This window comes from Mytilus galloprovincialis, chromosome 3 (assembly GCF_965363235.1).
Source record: "Mytilus galloprovincialis chromosome 3, xbMytGall1.hap1.1, whole genome shotgun sequence".
In the NCBI taxonomy this organism is placed as follows: Eukaryota; Metazoa; Mollusca; class Bivalvia; order Mytilida; family Mytilidae; genus Mytilus; species Mytilus galloprovincialis.
In genome coordinates, this window is record NC_134840.1 from 105384429 (window position 1) to 105405724 (window position 21296).

At 29.7% G+C, this 21296-nt stretch overlaps 1 protein-coding gene across 9 annotated transcripts in view; it reads right to left on the reverse strand.

Annotated features, from left to right (window-relative positions):
• LOC143069661 (uncharacterized) overlaps window positions 1–21296 on the reverse strand; it is an 87205-nt gene that overhangs the window by 14424 nt on the left and 51485 nt on the right. For 2 of the 9 annotated variants that reach the window (XM_076244402.1, XM_076244403.1), the window contains exons 22-34: window positions 17170–17273; window positions 12997–13101; window positions 11438–11529; window positions 10645–10715; window positions 9101–9219; window positions 8099–8253; window positions 6463–6502; window positions 5362–5418; window positions 4796–4861; window positions 3729–3761; window positions 2945–3010; window positions 2422–2473; window positions 979–1110 (exon numbers count right to left, since the gene is read on the reverse strand). In XM_076244402.1, coding sequence (XP_076100517.1) covers window positions 979–1110; window positions 2422–2473; window positions 2945–3010; window positions 3729–3761; window positions 4796–4861; window positions 5362–5418; window positions 6463–6502; window positions 8099–8253; window positions 9101–9219; window positions 10645–10715; window positions 11438–11529; window positions 12997–13101; window positions 17170–17273 — 1092 coding nt within the window. The remainder of the gene's footprint in view (window positions 1–978; window positions 1111–2421; window positions 2474–2944; window positions 3011–3728; window positions 3762–4795; window positions 4862–5361; window positions 5419–6462; window positions 6503–8098; window positions 8254–9100; window positions 9220–10644; window positions 10716–11437; window positions 11530–12996; window positions 13102–17169; window positions 17274–21296) is intronic. The other 7 variants (XM_076244405.1, XM_076244411.1, XM_076244404.1 and 4 more) reach the window with 6 other exon arrangements.

Here is a 21296-nt window from a genome sequence, read left to right on the forward strand (position 1 = left end):
GAGTGCATTTTTATATTGTGTATATATGTTTAAATAAAATATCCTTCACCGGGTGTCTAGCACACTGAAAAGTTGGAAGCAGAACTATTCTATAAATATATATAATTATATTATTCATATATACAGATTTTTATAATAATGTATGTATTAGAAAGAAACATGGTAAGACAGGAAGATTTTTACTGGAAAAAAATTAATAAAACAAATCAACCATTAACAACATCTATTTATAAACTTGTGACTATTACTGAACACTAAATGCTCAACATTAATGGGTAAACTATGTCTTCTTTAGCAGACATTAAAAAGGCTAAAACTATTGGTATCAAATAAAAAAAAAATCACTAACATTGAAACTCAAATACAATTTGTGCCAAACAACCCTTTTTTCAAAGCTGAAAAGTTGTTAAGGCCACATGAAGTTAATTTTTTAATCTTATCCTCATCTTCAAAAATACAAAGAGTTAGAGCGGATTTTTTCTAAAAACTTTTGGTTGATTTTCACCAAAATATTTAAGCAGTTACATGAATGAAATAAAGTATCAATTGGAAGAGAGGAGAGAATCTTAATGACATGTGGCCTAATGCTAAAAATATGCTGAAATGCCATAACATTGCATGTACAGTACACATATATATACAAGTACTACATAAAATACATCAAAGATGTTAGAAATATATATTTGATAATAGGTATTATAAAAAATCTGGGTAATGTTGCCAATCGCAAAATCTCTCTTTTTTGTCTGAGTAACATCTGCAACAAATGCAAACATAACAATTTGCCATTAGTAGAAGCTTAACTTCAATGCTTAACTATCTATGTGTTAATTATTGAACAGGGGACAAGTTCAAACTTTTCGAACTATTTCCATGCGTCGGCAACTTTACCCCTGTGAAGTCTACTAATAAAAGCAGGTGTTGGAATCTGACTACGCCACTGTGGTCTGTGTGTGCCAGAAGGCAAGATATTTTTACCGATGCTTTTTCTGATAGGCGTGCTAGGCGTGGATCTACTTTTGAATGGAGGCATTTTCTCTTCTATGATTGGTTGCTTTGGCAGGTCAAAGTTTGACCAACTCATGCGTAAAGTGTTTGGTGTTCTTGGGCCTTCAATGCAATGGAAATATTATAGCACTAGCATATATATATGTTTATTATCATTTCTATGACAAATTCATGTTTCCTTATATGGTCTGACATGCATCATCCCCTACAGCATGCCTAACTTAACAATTATATTTCCAAGTCTAATAATAAAACAATTTGGAGTAATTTGCACCTAACACAATAAATATGTGGTTTTTGCTTATGTGTAATGCCAGTCAGTAAAATGACATAAACCATGTACACGGGGAACAATTTTCTGGTAAGCTATTTGGATTTTTACAAACAAATTGTGTAAACTAGTTCTTTCTCAATGCAATTATTATAATATAAAGACATATTCATACCTAAATTGGAAGCGAGGCATTTAAGAAAAAGTAACCCTGTTTCCAAGAACAATATCTGACAAATGTAAAAATAGCTCCAGATAAATTTAAATTTTACTGGAACCAGTTAGAAGAAAATGAGTTTAACAACACTTATATAATTTTGGGTACATAAGGGCTGAACAAGAATGTGTCCACAATACACAGTTGCCCTACTTGCACTATCATTTTCTATGTTCAGCGGACCATGAAATTGGAGTCAATTGATCAAGGGAACAAACTGAAGAACAGACAAATGAACAAACGAATGGCACCCATACAAAAAAACATAATGCCCATAAATGGGATATAAAACTGACAGCTGTTAGAATCTCAGAACTCAATGAAGCAGTATTATGCCTTCTTTGTTAATTCTGACTAGGATTTTTATAAAAAGCATTTAGAGCAAACTATATAATTGACCATTGCAATAACAGCTTTGAAGATAAAATGCTTCTGTACAAGATCTTGAGAGAATAATCTTTCAGATTTTTAGTTCCATTCCAATAAAAGGTCACAGGAGAAAAGGAGCAATACATCTACAATATGTGTATTAGTTATAATGGTGCCAAAAAGGAATGTGTGTAGGGTAATTTTATATAAAAGTATCAAAATAGTGAATGTGACTTTATAAACTGTAACATAATTATAATTCCTTAAACCTGTTTTGATTATCCTAGTTGACCATCAAAGTTCATGATTTGAAACTTAACTGGATATTTTTTGAGGGCTTGAATGCTAGAAAGTTGGTCAGTGATTATAATTAATAATAAATCTACTGTATACTAATCTATGTACTTCCCTTAAATACTGATTGTAAAATAATCTTGTACTAATTTTAAGTGTTATAATCATGAAATTTATAGATGAAAAACTACTACCTCATTAAAATACACAAATGTCCTCATAATGAATTGTCTAAAATAAAAAAAAAACAAGTTTTTCTTACGTTTATGAGAGTCGTCTTCCTTTGGCAAAAAACTATTGTTCACTTTTGTATCCTAAAAAAAATAAAAATACATATAAGATATTTCCATTGCCCTTTTAATACAGAATTCTGAAGGGTTTATGCAGCAGTTTTGGTATAGAAATTCTGTATTAAATAGTGTGATGAGGAGAATCTTGGCTACCTGAATCAATCTATTTGACTTTAAACGACTTACATTAAACAATTATTAAACACTGGAGAGTCTTTTCCTATGTAAAGGTATATACAGATGCAACGCTGGTATAGTTAACTTTTTTGGAGTGTCAAATATACCAATTCTTGAAATATATGAATGGGTAAGGATTTTTACATAAATCAATATATGAACAGCTTTTTTTAGACCCTAACCATATGTCTGTAACCAAACTAAATTTTTTATGTTGAGACCTCAACCCCTTGGTTTTAAAATAGCTTCTATAGCAAAAAGAATTAATCAACTACAATAAAATGGGGTGACAACAAAAGTATCAGTATTGGTACTTACATGACACGGTGATGACAGGGCACTCTCCACATGTTCTGATTCTGGACTTTCATCCTTCCATGCCATCTATATCATAAAACACATCAATATATTAAATAAAGCAATAGCCTATTTACAAATTTAGTATAAATTGACCCTGTAATTCAAAAAAAAAAAAGATCTAATTTTTAGTTGTCTCCCTTAGGAGGGACATGAATTTATATTTGACAATGGAGATTAAGCAAAAGATCAAATTTATGTGTGTAGCCTTGATAATAAAGTTTGAAGTAAATATTAAGTTTTATAAATCTTTAAAATACATTCCATTTTTTGTTGTGATACCAGTAGTTATTTTTTCACTATAAATTGGTTAAAACGGTGATATACATCACTTTCAACTTTACATGGGCAGAAGCCAATACTTCCCAGTATAGAATCAGTTTAAGAATGACAAAGGGAAGTAATTTGTGTTAGAAGTGTGTAATAACTGAATAAAATAGGTATTCCATATTCACAACTTTACCATGTAAACCCTTCTCTACAATGTCCTCTAGATTTTGAATCAATTGACAAAAACTACATCTACCTAAAGAGATTACCAGCTTGCTAAATTCTGTATCCTTTAACTTTCTCATTTTTAATTTTAAACTCATGATTTTACAAGGTTTAGAGAGTGGAAAGAGAAAAAGGTTTGAATGTATTTATCATCTATTTTCTGAAAAAGGTGTTATTTGTTGAAAGGAAGTCATTAATATGTAATCTATATCTATATTAAAAGATCCCATTTCAATTTTTTTTCATTTACCTGTACTGTTTTAACTTTGAGCAATATTCCCTCCTGAAACAGATCTTTCAATATATCGTATCTATCTATTTGTTATCACCATTTACTTTTACAACATGATAATTTAAAAGTATGTATTTCAAATTTAAGATACCATTTTACATATGTCCAACTGGGCAGTTTTTCACACAAAATTAGCAAACCTGGTCTTTTTCTGAATATTTCAATAACGTTTTACTATTTTCTTACTCAACTATGCATATGCTAAAGTTTGCTTATCTTAATACAGCTTGCTATTGACAATTTAGATTTTGAGGCAGTTCTAAGAAGGGTGTGAACAAACTGAATTATTGCATTCTTACAGTGATGACTTAAACCAGAACCTTTAATTGTAACACTTTCTGAAACTTATTCTACTAAGCATATTCTATTCAAACACTTTATTTAAATAATACTGCATGAAAAATAATATAATCATAATTTGTTAAATCAAAATGTTTATTTAAAAAGCACATGCAAAATTAGAACATTATTAGAGCAATATAACATGCATTGTAATTTCAAAAAGTTAACAGTGAAAACGTGTACAAAAAATAAATAATATCTTTAAATTAAAATCTAATGCTTTAGAAAAGCTGGTTAAAGTTTTAATGTAAGCTATACTCAGAGTATAGGATTGAAACTGGTTTGTCTGAATTCATAACAACAATTGATGCTTCAGGATATGACCATCAAGTTTTACAAAATAATTGATCAGATCATTGACAGATTTTCAATAGCCATATCTACCCAATGATGTATAGAAATTAAACGCTGTATCGTATGCTGGTAGAGTGAACAAGTTCATCATTTTTGCAGAGCTAACATGGTCATGAAAGGCTGCGCAGCAACCTACAACTTGACCATACGGCCAGTGAACCACATTTTGAACTTGATATTTAATGGCTACTTATCAATATAAAAGTTATGAAAAAAATATTTCTGTAAAAAATAAGCTTCTGATCATGCTCTAAGAAACAGTCATTTCCATCTACAGATAATGATCTATTTATAGAACAAAAGAAACAGATGATTCTACTTTCACTTACAGCTTCAATTTTCTTCCTGGTTTCATCAACAGTACGAGCCATTTCAGATTTTCTTCTTTGAAAAGACTATAAATAAACATATGTGCAAGTCTTGAATTTTCATTACATAATGAAATAAAATTTCAGTTTTAATTCTTTTAAGCTGAAATGTTCAGTTTTCACAATTGAAAAATGAATAACAGTATATTAGTTCAATAACAAAAATCATTATACAATTTGTATCAGTTTATTTCTATGTTGTATATATCGATAAAAGACAAAATAATTTGTGGTAAACTACATAACATCTGTTATCCAGGAATCCTCTAAAAATAAAAAATAAACGTTATAACTTGGATATAAGACTGCAAAATAAACAGGTTGTCCAAAAGTATACAAGCCATTCCAAAAACAAAAAAAATCAACGTAGAGCAAAAATTGTGGTACAGCCAAAAACCATGTGAACAACAGATATATTAACTACAGTACTACATGAATCCAAGACAAACAAAAAAGGTGGTGCTCCTCCATTGGAGGACCATATAATTCCCACAATATGAAAATAAAATATAACTCCTTCTCTATACCTTTGGCCTTTTTATCTGAAACGTTTCCTTAAAGGCTTTAAGTTCAGATAACATGTGCTGAAAACAAAATGTTTGACCTTTAAACTCATATATTTTATTTGTCTTTATGACAATTTCCATATCATAATTTTATGTTTATTATTTTGTATTATGCCTATAGAGAGAGGCCCTGCATGGGGGAACATGGTAATACCAAAATATTCTGAACAGTAAGCACAGTCAATATGAACTGCTTGCATAATGGTGATCCAAAATAGAAGTTAGATATTAGGAATAAACGAGACCTATAGGACCTCCATGCAGAGTCTCACAAAATTAATCAATTGTTCACTCATATAAATAGCTGTAAGAAAACAATATATAATCATGTTATGGTTTTAATAAAAGCTATTACTGAAATATTTTGATATACCTTTTTTGTGATATCAAGGTTAAATATATGACTCAAAATGCTGACTTTTCTGATTGGCTGAGGTCCTTATATAATTAGTTACCAGTATATTTTTTCTGAAAGAATGCTTTGTTCTCTTTACATGAGGTAATGTTACCAAAATGTTCTTACATCGAACTAAAAGATAAATAAAGTAATCTGTCAAACTGATAGCTTATTTCATCATGACTTTGGATCTATGGTTACAGATTTTATTACACGTTCAAAAAAAAATTATATTAAGCTCAGTTTATAGCCTTGCTAAATGCTTTTTCTTGGGGTAAAAAAATATATCTACCCTTTTTAAGTTTCGAAAATGAGAGTTCTGTTGTTATATCAGAGGAAATGGAGTATGTATTCACAAAATTTTTGGATGTTTCTAAACTCCATTTATAAAGATAGACTGGTTAAATAATGCGTCTTTCTGCACAAGACACCCTGGAATTACAAATCTTGTTTCATGGCCTCTCTCTAAATGAAGCAATAATATAAAATTTAGAAATTTAAAGCTTCTCCCAAAAAAATCTCACTTTGGTCGTAAATTTATATGCTTGTTCCTAGCATCTTTAGTCTGAATAATAAGACATTTTTTGCATAGAATTTGAACGTGGCATGCAATATTTAGTGATGTGTTATAACTCCATGCAGTAACTATTCAATGGACTACTTACATCATACCAGTTGTCTGACTTCTGTTGTACCGCCATACTCCTGTAAAATAGATCATTTTCAAAGATAAAACAAAAAGTCAATTTCAGAATTCTATGTTATTTGGTCTCGTCTGAAGAGTTGTCTTTATTGGTAGTCATACAATATCGTCTTCTTTTCATATAGAACAGCACCTTTCATTATTTCATAAATTGAACATTTATGTTATTAGAACAAAAATATTTCTTTTTGTTATGCCAATTGAAATAGCTTTAGAATATCATTAATTTTGTTATGCCAATTGAAATAGCTTTAGAATATCATTAATTTTTTTATGCCAATTGAAATAGCTTTAGAATATCATTAATTTTGTTATGCCAATTGAAATAGCTTTAGAATATCATTAATTTTGTTATGCCAATTGACATAGCTTTAGAATATCATTAATTTTGTTATGCCAATTGAAATAGCTTTAGAATATCATTAATTTTGTTATGCCAATTGACAAAGCTTTAGAATATCATTAATTTTGTTATGGCAATTGACATAGCTTTAGAATATCATTAATTTTGTTATGCCAATTGACATAGCTTTAGAATATCATTAATTTTGTTATGCCAATTGAAATAGCTTTAGAATATCATTAATTTTGTTATGCCAATTGACATAGCTTTAGAATATAATTAATTTTGTTATGGCAATTGAAATAGCTTTAGAATATCATTAATTTTGTTATGCCAATTGACATAGCTTTAGAATATCATTAATTTTGTTATGGCAATTGAAATAGCTTTAGAATATCATTAATTTTGTTATGGCAATTGACATAGCTTTAGAATATCATTAATTTTGTTATGCCAATTGACATAGCTTTAGAATATCATTAATTTTGTTATGCCAATTGAAATAGCTTTAGAATATCATTAATTTTGTTATGCCAATTGAAATAGCTTTAGAATATCATTAATTTTGTTATGCCAATTGAAATAGCTTTAGAATATCATTAATTTTGAACAAAGGTTTGATTAATTGTTTGCTAAACCTCCTCAGAGCTCTTATACTATAATGTTAAGTTCAGTGAAGAGATGAAGGTTATGTCCCTAGGAGAACCAAATATATTGAAAGAATTCCCCCAAGCAATATCAATCTAAGAGTGAGAGCTATAAGTGGTTGGCTTGGAAGTTGAAATGATGTCTCTAGGCACTGTAGATCCATTTATATTCGTGGAACCAATTTTCATGGTTTGTGGAAAACTTGTATATTCGTGGATATTTAATTTCATGGTTTTTGGTCAAGTCTTCATAAATTCCTTAAAAAAATTCTAAGTCTTCGTGGTTCTCCTGTCCCCACAAAATCTATGAAAATTAGTATCCAACGAATAATAATGAATCCACAGTATTAATATTTCCTTCTGTGGAATGTTTCCATGTGTACATGGACATATTCAAAAGTCCAAATCTAAGTCAGTCTTATTCTGAATAGAACATATTCATTTGACATTATAATGCTATTGATCTGGAAATGTATGCAATATATGTCACTAGAAATAGTGCAACCACCTATCGTTTAATTTAATTGTAATTTACTCATACAGATATTGTAATACAATAATTATTTAATAAAACTTGAAGTTGATTTGTACATCTAGGAAATAATTACTTTGGATTTTTCGACTGAAATCTTGCAGATAAGCTCATTCTGAGATCTGGTTGATCTCCTTTCTGTTTCTCCAAGTCTTCCAAACTTCTCTCAAATCTGTCTTTTGGAATCGGAGAAAATGCCAAGTTTTCAAAGGTATCCTGCATAAACTTTTCCTAATAAAAGAGAACATTAAATTGCAATTATAAATAGACATTCAAAAAAAATGTTTAATATATCAACTTTTCATTTCAATTCTTTCAAAAAGTAACAATACTATTTGCTATTTTATATCTCGAATTTTATTGTAATCACATACTCTTTGGTCGATTTGTGTGTGTTCATCTAAGATGCTCACAATAAGGATTTAGGATAGAGGCTAGTGCATGGTGTTTTTAATATTGAAGTATGTTACTTTACTTCAGTATGGCAGTGGTTGAAAACAGAATACCTTCTAATTAGTTTTGTTTTTCCTTGAATCCTTCATTCAACTATAATGTAAATCTACCGATAAAAATTTATTTTCTGATATAAAGCTGTATATGAAGGAAGATTTTTCTAGTTCTAAATTATCAGTAACCTGTGAGAGTATTGTGTTAACTGTAATTGAATAGTTACATATTCTTTGTGTTTTTAAAGTACCAAACCTCTGATAGTGTGACCTAATTTGAATGAAAGATTACATAAAATTGTGAATGGAAATGGGGAATGTGTCAAAGAGACAAGAACCCGACCATAGAAAAGACAACAGCAGAAGGTCACCAACAAGTCTTCAATGTAGAGAGAATTCCCGCACCCAGAAGAGCCTTCAGCTGGCATAGCATATTCTGATTTTTTTCTAGTGGCTTTTGTCTAAAGGTGAGAGTAGGTCTGAAAATTTTTACTGTTCTGTTTATCTGTATATGAAGAGTTGAAGTGTGATTGGATGTTACTAGCTTTGTGTCTTCGATATCCTTCATTAAATATGGCTCTGGATTTGTATAGAATCTGAATGTTTACATTAGCTCAAATGGAGTTACCTACCCTGTTCTGTGTTTTCTGATATCCTTCATCTGAGGGAGTAACTGGGTTTGATGGAAATGAATCGTTATCATTTTCATTATCTATGTCTTCTAATGATACAGGATCTGTCATGTCTGATTCTGAAATTAATTCAATTCACAGTCAATATCTAAATTATGTCTTTCACTTTTACTGACCAACTTACAATACGTAAGTTTAAAAAAAATATTCTTGAGAGTACCAATTTTAGTGGACTTTCTGGCTCTTTCGAAACACAAAATTTAATACTAAATGTCATTATTGTAAACTTCTTTCAACCAAAACTCTAACCCAATACCAAATGGATACAAAGACCTGAAAACGCCCCCACCCTCAAAATCACTATTGTTTTCATCACATAATTTAGAGAAAATATGATGCAGGGTTTCTGCATTTCACACTATAAATAAAATTGCTTTAAATTCCAACTTAATTCCGTTGTAGAGTAATTTTTTTTTAATTCTTTCATTTAAAAAAAATGTCAGGACTCATGCATTTTATTAGCCAGATGCAATAATTTGGTTTTTTTTTTGTATAACATAAAAAAACATATTTAACTGACTACAGTAAACAAAAAATAGTGTATATTTCAACAAAGCGGTTGTGATACTTACCTTTATGATTTTAAATAATATCATGGATATTGTTATTGTTTTGTAATTTCAATTTCAATGAATATACAATAACTTCATCCAAACCTGACAATATTTAAGATAACCTTTATTTACAGTGTTTAAACTGGCACTGTTGCCTTGTTCATGTTCATGATTTTTTTTACATTAAATTTGGGTCTTCGTCGAAACCATACTTTATTACAGACCTTTCCTATTAGAGGAAGTTTCTGGCATTTCCTCTGCACTTCTTGTATTATTATTACTTCATCACGATGACAAGATCAACAGTAGAGAGTATCAATAATTATTAGAACTAAACAACAATTCGCTGAAGGCATGTTTACAAAATGTCAAATCGAGAGGCAAAGACGAAAAAATGACAAGGACAGTTAAGCGCCTTTTATGGAGTCAAAAACTATATTGATAAAAAGGCTTTGGGGTTTTTCAATTGAAAAAATAGCAAGCTAAACTAACTTAAAAGATAATAAATAGAGATAAATCTCGTCTGTACTAGCCAAATTTTACAAATTTAAAGTTGTTTATAAAAAATGATATCATGAATGATGGTCAATTCAGTTTTTTGGGTAATCAGGTATACCGCATGGTTCTATTATAACCATACATAATCACCTGAGACGTCCCAAAAATATATAGGTGCTCCTAGCATTGGAGGAACATTACACAGTTGTTTACATACACATGGCAAGACACGATTGGAAATCCATTTGACGATATCTAAACGTTTCGAAATGAAGTGAAAAATATTGTGCACCACGTGGGTGCTTACATTTGTCACTCTATGCGCCATTTCTGGGCGATAGGCACTATAGGCGCACGTCCTTCCTGATCACTGCAAGTTCAATATACTAAAATTCAAATCTCCTTTAAGAGTAATTTTTTTATCTAATTTACCTGCATCTTGACTCTTGTTATTCAGACTACGTCTTCTATTTTCTCCCAATCCAGGAAATATTGTGAAAGCACTGCAATATAAAATTGACATTATATATCCAATATAATATAACTGTCAGAACTTTTATTTTTAAATCATATGTTAAAAGATTTGTGTTTATGACAATTATGTTTATCTAATGTGTATGGTGATATTTTTTGTAACAGTCTTGAAATTTTGGATATGAAACTTATAAAATATCTTAATCCTTTATTGCTGAGTAATGCTGTCAGAGTGACAGATTTTTTAACATTTATTGGTGTCCAGGCATTTTTCAATATACATTGTACCAAGGACCATAACTCCTGAACTATAAAGTGACAATTATCAATCTCGAACTTTGTTGACCTTCATTTTGTCATCAGTAGCAACATACTAAAATTTGAAAAGCTTTGGTTCAATGATTCAAGGGTGAATGTACAGACACTGTTAAGCACCCGCCTGCCCATCTGCTTACACTTGTAAGTTGTCTATGGAGAATATGTACCACAGGTAGTCATGAAACTGGTGATAGCTTGGATGTGTTAAAGTAAATTCAGGTATGAACTGCAATATGTCCCCACTTTTTCCTTTTTTTGAAACCTCATTAACAACCTATTTGGTTATGGAAAAACATTGTACTGAATGATATTAATATGAATTTCCTTAAGGAAAGCCAGATTCCTGTCAGTGATGCTGTTTTACTGACAGGGCTAACAAACGATGACCAATATTAGTTCCTGTTGACATTATACATGGGATACTATAATTTACCTTTCATTAGTGCTAGATGTGTCTTCACTAGGTAGGTAAATAACATCTCCTTCTTGTATTTCATCCATACTGTCACTTCTTGCAATGGTCGTCTAAAACATTTAAAACAGAAATCCTCATTTTATGATAACAAGGTGAAAGCATTTTGTTTTTATCTTTTTGACTCATTTTCAAAGCCTCATGTTTTTGTTCTGGATTTCTAGGATATGTGATTCAAAGAATCTTTTCAAACTACCTGTAACAATGAACATCTAAATAATAAAAGCTCGGATCTCATTTTTTTTACAAACAGTTATACTTTCTTGTTTCAATTGTTTTACATTGTCTTATCAGGCCTTATATAGCTGACTATGCAGTATGGGCTTTGCTCATTGATGAAGGCCGTACGGTGACCTATAGTTGTTAATGTCTGTGTCATTTTGGTCTTTTGTGGATAGTTGTCTCATTGGCAATCATACCACATCTTCTTTTTTATATTCTAATCTATTTTCATAGTCCTGGATTCACATGTACTGCTAAATAATATTGCATAACATTACAGCTATTCAAAGACTTCTAAATGACCAGTACATGCTGACCACTTAGTACGTTTCAAGTCCACAATTTGATTTAAAGATTTTTCAAGTCCAACACTAAAATTTAAGATTGTTAATACTAAATGAACTTGTCTTCCTTCTAGGTCATAAGATTATGATTATTATTGGTTTACATAACATTTTGAAGAATAAAATGAGTGGTGGGTTACACATAAATGAGATAGTAACAACTGACATGTAAGAACCACCAAAAAAATGTTCAGGTCAACTTCCCATCTTCAACAATAGATAAAGCCTTATGCAATGAGTAAAGCCTACAGTGACTCAAGACTTGGAATAAATTTTAACAGAGAATATAAGATCTTCCATGAAAATCAAAATGCCCTAAACATCAAAATCATTAAGATATAACTTAAACACCACATTGACATCGTTCCAGACTTGGAGGGAGCTTTTTTTTGTTAGTTTTTGATGTTTTCTTTGGATGAACCAAACAACCAAACAGCTGCTAACATATCCCACATTCAGACACTATTTTGAGAAAGCATCTGCTATAATGTACAGTAAAAAAATTGTCCTAATCACAAGTCCTTACAAAAGCCAAATATAAAAGGAGATGATGACATAGGCAGAACCTCTTCCTGAACAACTTTCCATATATTTCAGAAAAATGAACATATTTGTATTGGACAACATGTGGTATTGACTTATATTTTCCCCATAATTTCATTTATGATAGCTGATTATTATTAAAAGGTCCTAAAAAGCTGTCTGTTTAAGCTTCTTTTTTTAAATTTCATTTCAAAACTGAATAAGTCCACTTTTTTAAAGTGATCAATCCTACATTACTTTGTTTAAAAAAAAATATATACTTAAAATGAACTTGTGAGCCAAGGTCACATGTTGAAGACAGTGCTTTTGCCTATCATGGTTGACTTTTACAAATTATGACTTGGACAGAGAGTTGTCTGATTGGCACTGTTACCACATCTTTTTATATTTTTAATAATATGTTCAACAAACCTCGTCCCATGTGGTATGACTGTCATCTTCCCTATGGAATGATGGGAAAAAATCTTCATCATCCTCACCTTGGTTGCTCTCATCGTCAAATATAACTGGTATTTTCTGTAAATAGCAATTATTTATCTTAATTGGTCACGATAAGAGTTATAAAATAAAAGTCTAGTTAAAATTCTACTCACTAATAATGTGATATCAAATATCTTATGTTATATACACAATCTACACAAAAAATCTGCTTAACTTCCTAAAGTACATTTATTTTAGGTAGAAATAATGTAAAGATTCCATATGTACAATAGGAAGTAAATTTCAAGTAGTCAATGATCATCTTCATTTATTTGTTTTATCTTGGGGTGAGGGTGTTGTAAAGAATTTGTCTGAAAAATCTGATGAAAAATTGTGAATAATAACCTTTATTTCAAGTCATTACGTAAACAAGTCAAAGAAATTTCAGATTTTTCTCCAAAAAAAAAACTAAAATAAATATCATTTAGTTGTAAATGTTGTATTCTCTAATTTTTGCGCTATTTTCACATTTCCTGACCGGTGTGAGAAAAATATTTCTCCTCACTAGTGAAAAGTCTGTTCTCGGCAAATGATTAGTCGAAATTTGATTATGACGTCAAAATGTTTTGTTTTCTTCTCAATTTTCCTATTGTGACGTCATGAAAAAAGGCGACCTTGCCTGATGACGTCGCAAATAAAGAGCACAATTTTCTGAAAATCTTTGAAAAAGAACGATAAAAAGCATTAGAGAAACAGATTCCGACACTATAACTCGTGTATTACGATATTTCTCCACTCTCGACAGTTAAATTTTATTATTTAAAGGGCTCGGCAAGCCTCGCGCTTTAAATAATAAAATTTAACTGTCTCGAGTGGAGAAATATCGTAATACACTTGTTGCAGTGTAAGAATCTATATTTCTCAAACTTTAAGAAATTATGTTGAGCTTCTGAGGACTATAAAATAAATTTTAAAAAATATAGGCGATTTTTTTTTATTAATTATATGCAAATCAAATTTTACTGAAAGAAATTAAAGTATGATTTATTTTCTTTATAAAAGAAACAATAGGAACTGATGAAATATTGTAAATTAATAATAAGATTAATACGATAAATTAATAAATTTTGTTATCTCCTTGATTTGTTGTAGGAACTAACTTTTGCCGTCTGACAAACAGTTAATAACTACAGAATTTGTTACTAAAGTAAGGAAATCAAACATCAACAAAGCCCTTTTACTCAGAACCTTGTACATTTGCCAATCAATTTTTAAAGATTGGTTAACAGAGAGAATAAAGAATCTTTCTTTTTACTAAAACAGTTAAGGTTCCTTGCAACTTGCAGTCTTTGCAAACAACTCAACTGTTCCATCATCTATTACCCTTAGCATATTACCTACTTATATGATCTATACAGGTAAATGTTGACCTAATTATTAAGACTACAATAAACTGAATAAAATTTTAAATATCAAAGATATGGTGTAAACTTTGCCATTTGTGTAAATTTAAAGCTATCATTTGTTTAGGACAAACTTGTATATTAAAAGGCATTGTTTAGGACTTAGGAAAAACATTGACAGTGAGGCGTTGGTATTGATGGACTCGATGATGTTATGAAACAGATAAGTAAATCCGTATAAACCCATCTATAAAGACATTGATTGACAAGGATGACACTTAAACCACTACTGACAGATAAAATATGCACTCTAATCCACGACAAATCAAATGTTAATTTCAATAGGCAATTTATATCTGACGGTCAACAACTCGTCTGCAATATTGACAGAAAACATTCATATTTTACTTGGAATTTTTAACATGTAGCTCCCATACATTGTTCTACACATGCCTGCATTACCCGAGATTTGAAATATTCCAATATAAAAAAATACTTAATGCAGCGGAAATGATAAGAGGATAGATATGTTATGAGTGAATAGATTATGACAGTTAAGCATCTAAAAATTAATTGAATATTACACATATTTCTAACTAGGTCTTGTGACCTAAGAACGGCATGTAAAAATCACTTACACTTAAGAACAGCAGCTACAGCACTTATATACTTCAATTTAATAAATTAGGCTTATCTGACACAGTGTGTCAAAAAAATATAGATTATAAAATACAATTTCCTTTTTTAATTTATTTTTTTTATATTTGATCACTGCTTCTGATTACTTTATATGTATATAATTAGGTCTATCTGAGACTGAGTAAAAAGTATAGCTCAGTAGAATGTTCTTTCTAAATTTCTATGATTTTTTGCTAAAGTTTTAGTAATGTTAAAATACATGTCTAAACATTAAATCTAAGTACATTTGTTCTTTATATTTCCATGTTTCCCATTCTTCTATTCACTTTATTATTCTTTTGATTATTTTTTTATCTTAAAAATTTGGAAAACCTTACTCTGTAATTAATTAATACATGCACATTTAAACTAAATACAATTTGTTTTTCATTTACTATCAATTTTGATTGTTCCTTATTATGTCAATTTTAGTCCCAATATATTTCTTTAGTTTGATCCAAATCAAATTCGTTATTTTTGTTCCATATAGTTGCTTACTTTTGTTTAAAACAAGTTCTTTTCTTTTTGTTTTTCAAAATCAGGCTATATTTTGTTATTCAATTTTTGTAATTGAATTTAAAAAATAAATTCTTGATACATAAGTATAAATATCACACTATTGTTGATGGATTTCGCTTGGAAATAGAAAGATTTTGAATATAAGATTAACATAAATCTACTGTAATAAATTATGTTAATTCATTTTTAGTGATAGCATAAAACAACCATTCTATAAATTTGTTGGGTTTTTTTTTATTATCAAAATATTCAGAAATCCACACTTAACTCTCCATTAAGTATCCTGTTTTTTAAGCGGTTACAATGGGTCAAGTCCATCATGGATATGTTTTGAAAGCAAAAGTAAGAAAAATAAAACCAACAAGATTAATTGGCTTTGAATTGGTCCCGATGTAGAATTTAGAGCTAGCAATGAGGAGGTAACTGCTTAATACTTTTAAGACATTTTGATCATTTATTTTAATTTAGTAAGATTTATTCTTTTATCACTGTAGAAATTATGTAATGGGTACTGTTGCAATGTGCTAAGATGAACTTCACTTTTCTACTGGCATCTAGAAAATTTACAATCAAATACCAGGCTTTATATTTTTATTAATGATTTATATGAGGGTAGGAATGCCCACTGTCAGGCGTCATATGGACATTTTCTGCTACTGTAAGCATCAAATTGGTTTTAGTTTATCCTGATTATTCAAAGGTTCCAAATAATCTATAATCCATAAACTGTTATTTTTGGAAAGAATTTAACACAATTTTTCAAAATTAGTTTATTCTATAATCGTCATTTAGAAAGAGTATATAAAAAAGAAGATGTGGTATGATTGCCAATGAGACAACTATCCACAAAAGACCAAAATGATACAGACATTAACAACTATAGGTCACCGTACGGCCTTCAACAATGAGCAAAGCCCATACCACACAGTGAGCTATAAAAGGCCCCGATAAGACAATGTAAAACAATTAAACCTTCTATTATACATTTTTATCATCAAGCACCTAAAATAACCATTTTGGTAAGATTTTTTACTGTTATTTGTAATGAAAGTACCCTCATAATGACCCTCTCATATCTTTGACTTTGGTCATACAAATTTTGCTTCAAAGTTTCAAACTTTTAGCTTATGATGCAAACAAAGCAACAAATGTCAATATTTTATAATAAACAGTTCTATTATACATTTTTGTATTACTTGCTGCAGCTAAAGGTCCTGATTATACAATCATCCATGTACTATGGACTATTTATTTTTCATGCATACCAATTTTCGTGGATATCTAATTTCATGGTTTTTCCCAAGTCGACTTACAGGCATATAGAAAATTTGTAATTCATTCAACATTTAAATTCGGGATTCATTGTTCACGTGAAATCAACAAAAATTGGTATCCAACGAATAATAATGAATCGACAGTATAAATAACAACAAATAATAATGAATCAACAGTATTAATAAATAAAATTCACATCATTTCACTATTTTTGAAATTTCACAGTAAAGATATTTATTTAACAGACATCACTTTTTTTTATAAAAAAAGACCCAATAAAATCACTTACCCTTGGAGTATTTTCTGGGTGTGACATAACCATAGTCTCCCTCCTTATGTTGGGGATATCATCTTCTTCATCATCTCCTGCAGGTAACTTCCGTATATTACGGTCTAAAATGTAGAGAATTTGTAAATACACCAAGTCAGATTTATCCATTTCTATTTCTCTAATATCTCTAATTACACTGATTCTTCACCGATTCATGTCTACAAAACTTATACACCCTTTTCGCTGGCTTTTAAAACTATATTAAAGCAATCTCCCCGGAGGTGCATTAATTCACATCTCTCTTCCTTTAAATCATGTTTTTTTATCAACATCTGGCAAAAGTCAACTCCAATTATTTAGGTGCTTTTTCTCTTTAATTCCAATTCCTTTTTTTCAAATGGTTTCCTGTCAGTATTAAGTAACTCCAAATAAAACAGAAGTACTATTTTAGTCATTAATTATATATCCAATTGGAATTCTTTTATTTCCACTATTTCTTTGATCAGTAGTATTATCAGTGAAGTAAGTAGCTGCACTTCATATAAAACTTAAGTCAGAGAATCTTTTTCCAATCTTTCATGACTTTTTACAATCATGCCGTAGATAAGATTTCCATTACAATTAAATCTCCTGTGTAAAGGTAAGTTACTTAATCAGATCAACTTATCAAAGTCCAGGTGAAAATCTTCACAGATCATTTCACAGATTAACTTTTACTTAATTAGTGTTCCTTTCCGATTAATAAAAAAAAGCTATTTGGTATTTGGAAGTTATTTTGCAATTTTATTTCAAAATAAAGACACCATTTGTTAAACTTCAAAGCAACAAATGAACTTTATAAAGACCGTAAATTTATGGCTTTGCATTTGTAACAACATGTTTTTCCCTTTTTTCTTCTCTTACAAAAATTGTATATAGTATTAGTATCCACTGTATTATTATTTATAGAACATTACTTTTTCAACATTCTATTTACATCATAGAAACAAGAGAAAAAAGACAAGTAATAAAAAAACCTTATTTAATACTCGTCTTCGCTATGTAAATACATACCAATCAAACATTTTTCATGGAAACAGGAGTGTCCAAAAAAATAGTGAAATAAGGAACCACACACATAAATAAATTCAAAGCACTTCTGTAATAACCTTTAAATTGCTTTTTTTTTTCATTTAAATGTAAACAAAAACCATTTTAAAAGATTTTGGTTTCACAATGTCCAGTGATAAATACTTCATGCATATCCATGATAATAATTCAATATTTTGAACACATATTGAACACATATTATGCTCAGGAGGGGTAGTTGTGAAACATACAAGTAGAGAAAAGGTAAAACTAAAGGGACATTATTAAATACATCCATTTAATTACATCAAATCGTAATGTGATGGTTTTAAGTTTGACATTTAAAATTTATTTCCAATAATTCAATGCCATCAGCTACGTTGGTAGCAGAATCAGCCTTATTTGGTAATGCTTACAAATGACAAAGCATCTACATGACGAGTAATAAAAGAAAAGCAATCAAATTTCCATGTGTTGCATATATCACATATAAAAGGCAATAACTAACAAAATTAATTTTACTTTTTGATATCTTACAAAAAATGTAAGCATAATCAAGATTGAAAAGAATGTTCTTTTCCATATATTTTGTATTTCAAGGGGAATGCATTTATTCAAAATACTGTAAAATCAGAAATTATTGCAAGGTTTTTATTAATGCGAAAAATGCGACACAGTTGTAAAAACAATAATTTAAACTCGCATTTTGAGATATCAAATATGAGTTAAACAGGATTTTTCACAAAATCGTAAAAAATAAAATGGTATAAATATATAAGTCTAAAATGACAAAATCGCAATAAATAAATGCACGCAATAATTTCTGAATTTACAGTAGTTTAACTTACTGCTCTCTTCTGTGACCTTACTGATAAAAGCATTTTATATAAACTTAATTAAACTTTGATAAGAAATTTAAGTATGGGAGTGCTTACATTGCCTTTTTATACCAATTACATTTCAAAGTGACTGAAAAAAATAATAAATCACCAAAAAAAATCTGACTCTTCCAAGGCATTGTTGATTTAAATTCCATAACAAACCTAGAAGTGCTTACAATGCTATTTAAAATCAAATTAATATTTTCAGAGGGCATAACTCTTTTCACAAAGTTGATCAGCCTGGATTTTGGAACTCGTGTGAGATACATTTCATAAATTTCTGGCAAAAATTGTACAGGAGAATAAAATTATTTCAATTCCAGTTCAATCCATTCAAAAATCCTGTATTTGAGCCTCAATGCCATAAAGTCTTTATCATGGGGCAGGAATTTGTTGCTTTTAAAAATAGCTATTGAAGCTATGCATGTAAAATTTTGCTGACATCAATTTTTGAAATTCTTCCAGAATTGTAAAACCAAATAACTAAATACTTGTAGATCATGATTACTTCATAAGAGGCATTATAATACTGTGTAAAAAGTCAAGCTGTTTAATATTCCAATGACTATTTCCAAAAGTGGTTAAAGAGCCTCTTTTAAACACTTGAAACAATAGTGGATTAGGTAAAGTTTGTGAGCTTCAATATTTAACACTGAAACTTCTATACCGAAAATTAGAACTTGTTTTATTTTGGATCAAATTTTAAATTCAAAAATTTTTAACCTACTTTATTGTCAGAACAGTAAACATAATCGCAGACAGATGGCTGTACAGTTAATGACTTGGGATTAACTTGGATTAACTTTAATCCTTTAAGTATTTAACAAGTTTTATTTGTTAGGTTTAATCATACTTGAGCCGACAAATTAAGAGATTAAAATCATGGGGAATACGGTTTATCCAATTACGTTTTGAAGCGAGAATAATCTCTCCCCATAGGTGAGAAACAGACTCCTAAATTGTCATTTAGAATGTTCAACGTGTTTTATATAATCATTTTACATAAATTCTAACAGATATACTTAATTAACCTAAATAAACAAAGTAAGATTTCAACCTTAATATCTTAGGACTGTTTGATTTTATACCTTCAGCAGAAAAAAAGGTCATATAATGTCAAGTTATTCCCCATTTAGTACATCAACACTGTTTAAAGTTTAATAATACAGATATAACTTTAACAACACAGGGGCGGTTCCTGCAATTATTAGATAGGGGGTCCAACTATGTGTCCCCATTCAAATGCATTGATCGCTCCATCTAAATTGTTAACAAAAGTATAATTTAACAACAAGACTGAATAAATAACTAAGCCAATTTTCCAAATGAAAAAATCTATAATATAGTAGATTTGTTATTAAAAGTTTGACTGATGGTTTCTAGTGGATCTTCGGTGGCCGAGTGTTTAGTTACTACTGTAATCACTAACCAGTCAACACTGAGATTGTGAGTTTAAACCTCGCTCGTGCGGGTGCACTCGACTCCAATCTTAATTGACTAGGAATGTCAGTTTTCCTATAGAAGGTCAGTGGTTTTCTCAGGGCACTCCGGCTTCCTCCACCAATAAAAACTGGCTGCCACGAAATAGGCCAAAAGCGATACTAAAAAGTGGCATTAAAATATCAAAGATACTGACACTATCTTTCCTTTTCTCTACAGTTATTTGGAAGTGCATTTCTTTTAGACCATAAATTCAAATTAAAAAAATCGCACTGCTCTTTCTCAAAAAGATTTTTACAGTGTAGTGTACTACCAGTGAGACAAATAATATAAAAATTATAGAAACTTCTACCAGCTCTAACTCAAAATATTGACAATTCTGTGTTAAGGGGGTTCGCGGGTCTAAATCATTTATCTAAATGAACTTTATCTTATAGTTAATAGAAAAATAAAATAAAAAAGTGGGGTCACCGTTCATTTGCGCTCACAATCTGCCTTCGAAAGAAGCATGCATTTTTGTAAAGGTGATTTTTTTCTGTTGAAGGTAATATCGAAATAAAAAAAAGAAATTTATTACAGAAATCGCTAAAATTTTAAAATAATTTAGTTTAAGTACAGCTTATATGGAAATTATATTAAAAAAGATAGGTCACCGATGAGTTGAAAAAGATATTTCAAATATAGAGTCAAAAAATGGCATTTTTCCACCAAAGGGAGATAATTTGGAACTTTTCAATGATGTATACATTTTGAAAG